At 59.7% G+C, this 3177-nt stretch overlaps 1 protein-coding gene across 1 annotated transcript; it reads left to right on the forward strand.

The window, feature by feature from the left end:
• The first annotated feature begins 662 nt into the window (after positions 1-662).
• Positions 663-2613, forward strand: NEUROG3 (neurogenin 3). Its single transcript, XM_060641057.3, has 2 exons — positions 663-902; positions 1073-2613. Exon 2 carries the CDS (start codon positions 1080-1082, stop codon positions 1725-1727), a length of 648 nt encoding a protein of 215 aa, XP_060497040.1. The 5' UTR covers positions 663-902; positions 1073-1079; the 3' UTR covers positions 1728-2613.
• Positions 2614-3177: the final 564 nt, after the last annotated feature.

Consider the following 3177-nt stretch of genomic DNA (forward strand, 5'->3'; position numbering starts at 1 on the left):
GAGCCTCGTCTCAGAGCACTGTGGTGGGAGGTAGGGGGGCTCCTCACCTCCAGGGAAGGTCTCTACGTGGCAGGGACCTAGGCAGGATCTGTCTCTGTGGTCGCCCCGCCCCTCCTTCCAGAATGGAGAGGGTCCGTGAAACATCGCTCCATGTATGTTTCCTAGCCTGACCCGGAGCGCAGAAGAGCAAGGTGGCTTCAGGAGTTCGTGGACGCTCCTCCAAGCTGGTAGTCAGGGCACCTTGCACCTGGTCCCATGTCTCGCCGCGTGATTTGGGGCGAGCCACCTCCTTCTCTGAGCCTAAATGTCCCCGTGGGCTTCCCAAAGCCCTCTTCGAGGTACCAAAAGAGGGGCTGGACAGATGCCAAGGAAAAACTGAATACGAGCAAAGCGGTCTGGGGCGGCCAGACGCGAGCCAGACGAGGCTCCTCTCCCTGGGCGAGGCTCTTTGAGGAACCGAGAGTTGCTGGGACCGAGCCCGCGGGGAGAAAGCAAACAGAGCGGCGCTCCCCTCCCCCGACCCGGGCCCTTTGTCCGGAATCCAGCTGTGCCCCGCGGGGGAGGAGCGGGCTCGCGTGGCGCGGCCCCCTGGCCCCGGCGCTGATTGGCCGGCGGCTCGGGCAGCAACGGGGCAGGCACGCTCCTGGCCCGGGCCGAGCAGATAAAGCGTGCCAAGGGGCACACGACTTGAGGCTCAGAAAAAATTCCGATTGGTCTCGCAGCCGCGCCAAAGACAGCAACAGTGGCCCGGGACCCCCTTTGCTCTTCGCTTCTCTTGGGCTGGGGAAACTTCCAGGCTGCGGCTCCTGCATCCTGGCTGGACTTAACAGACGAAAAGGCCAGCTAAGCTCACCATTGCTCTCGTTGCTGGCCGCTTCTACCCTTTTGCGCGCGGGAACAAGGTAACACCTGCAGGTCACAGAGCGACGGGTGGAGGGGGGAAAGGGGTCCTGTGATCCGGCGGGAGCGGAGGGGTGGCTCTTTCTCGTCATTTTTCCCCCCTCACTTGACCCTGGGACCGGGAATTGCGCGCGGGTGGCCCACCCACTCTTACCCGGACCTCTCACCCCAGCCTCAGGATGGCGCCGCATCCCTCCGGCGTGCCAGCTGTCCAAGCGACCCATGACACAGAACAGCCCTTCCAGGGCGCCTCGGATGCCGAAGTGACCTGCGTTGCGTCCGCTCCGCCCAGCCCGGCTCGCGTGCAGGGGGGCTGCGCGGAGGAGGAAGGGGGCGGCTGCCGAGGAGCCTCGAGGAAGCTCCGGCCGAGGCGCGGGGGGCGCAGCCGGCCCAAGAGCGAGTTGGCTCTGAGCAAGCAGCGGCGGAGCCGGCGCAAGAAGGCCAACGACCGCGAGCGCAATCGGATGCACAACCTCAACTCCGCGCTGGACGCGCTTCGCGGTGTCCTGCCCACCTTTCCCGACGATGCCAAGCTCACCAAGATCGAGACGCTACGCTTCGCGCACAACTACATCTGGGCGCTGACGCAGGCGCTGCGCATAGCAGACCACAACCTCTACGGGCTGGAGCCCCCCGCGCCGCCCTGCGAAGAGCTGGGCAGCCAGGACGGCGGCTCCCCGGGAGAATGGGGCTCCCTCTACTCTCCGGTCTCCCAGGCGGGCAGCCTGAGTCCCGCCGCCTCGCTGGAGGAGCGTCCGGGGCTGCAGATGCCTGCCTCCCCTACCGGTCTGCGCCCCGGCGCCCTAGCTTTCTCAGACTTTCTATGAAGGGGCCTGCGGGTCTCTGGGCGGTGGGTGCTCGGGAGAGAGGGAGGGGGCGGTTACGGGGGCCTTCATGCGAACTTGCCCTTCCAGTCTCTGGCTCGCTGACACCCGATGAGCCCAGGCGCCTAGGAGGGTGACAGGCTGGATTCAACCCCCCGTCCTCTGCGTCGCGCTAACTTCAGACCACCGCACGCAGGTTGCTGCGCAAGCAGGTGGGCGTTGCAGGCTTCGGGGGTTCCCCTCCCTGCAACCACCCCAAGTCTCCCGCAAAGACGACGAGAATGGTAGCACTACGCAGCCGGAGACACTCACTGTCTCCAGCCATCGTACCCTCACTCAAGTGTGCCAGTCTGTCTCTTACCAACCTTCCAACCAAGGTGACCTAATCCAGTATTTGATCTCTTCCGGTTTGCTCTCCTCCCCCAGCGTCTCTTCTGGAAAGACGCCGCTGACCCTCTCCGTATTAAGTCCTGGTTTCTGGCCTGTCCGCTGCCTTAATCCACGAAGGCGATCCTCCGCCTTCTCTCGGTGCACTTTTCAGAGCCATTGCCCTCCCGGGGGAGGGAGACCGGGCTGTGAACTGCGGCAGAGACCGCCTGGCTCAGGAATGTCTCTCCCGCTTTCCTGCGACTGAAGCTCCCTTGTCTAAAAAAAAAAAAAAAAAAAAAAAAAAAAAAGAAGAAAGAAAGAAAAGAAAAAGAAGAAGAGAGAAGAAAAAAATCAGTTTGTAAATTATATGATATCTTTTGAAATGAATTTTGGTATGGTAAATTATATACCCCCCTCCCCTCCTTTACACGTTTGTATTTATTGATAAGATTTCACAGCGGGGGGGGGGGGGGGCGGAGTCTATATTTTGTACATAAGATTATTTAGAGACTGGTGAATGAGATTTTGAGCCAATAAAAAAAAAAGTACCCTCAAAAAGCCTCAGCTAAGTAACTGGATTGTGCAGGAGGGAGGACCACAGCCGCTGGGGTGCGGCCGGGGGAGGGGGGGCTCACTCCAAGGAGAGGGATGATACTTTCTGGGGATCTGGGCCTCTCCTCTAGTTTGGGCTAAAAGATTGTGACACTGTGCTCAAAGGCAGAGAAGACTGAGTCCTGAGGGCAAGTCAGGTAAACCCATTTGGAAAGTAAAGCTCTTAAGAAATCATTGGTCCAATTCCCTATTTTATTTATGGGGCAGTGACTTGTCTTATTCTAGACAGTGGTTTAGATCAAAGACTCCAACTAGGGCCTCTTGCCGGCCTTTTCCCCAACACCACTAACCTGGATTTAGAGTGACTGCTGCATTTGGTGAGGACAAGTAATAGCCTGGCCACAAGGTCAGAGCCCTTGGAGACACGGAACCCGGACTGGGCATCCCAGGAATGTTCCCAAAGTGCTTAGAGATCTCGCACATCTTCTGAGCTCATTTCACAGAGCCGGTTCAGGGGCGGTGGCGTCGCGGC

Source organism: Panthera onca, chromosome D2 (genome assembly GCF_046562875.1).
Source record: "Panthera onca isolate mPanOnc1 chromosome D2, mPanOnc1 haplotype 2, whole genome shotgun sequence".
Classification (NCBI taxonomy): Eukaryota; Metazoa; Chordata; class Mammalia; order Carnivora; family Felidae; genus Panthera; species Panthera onca.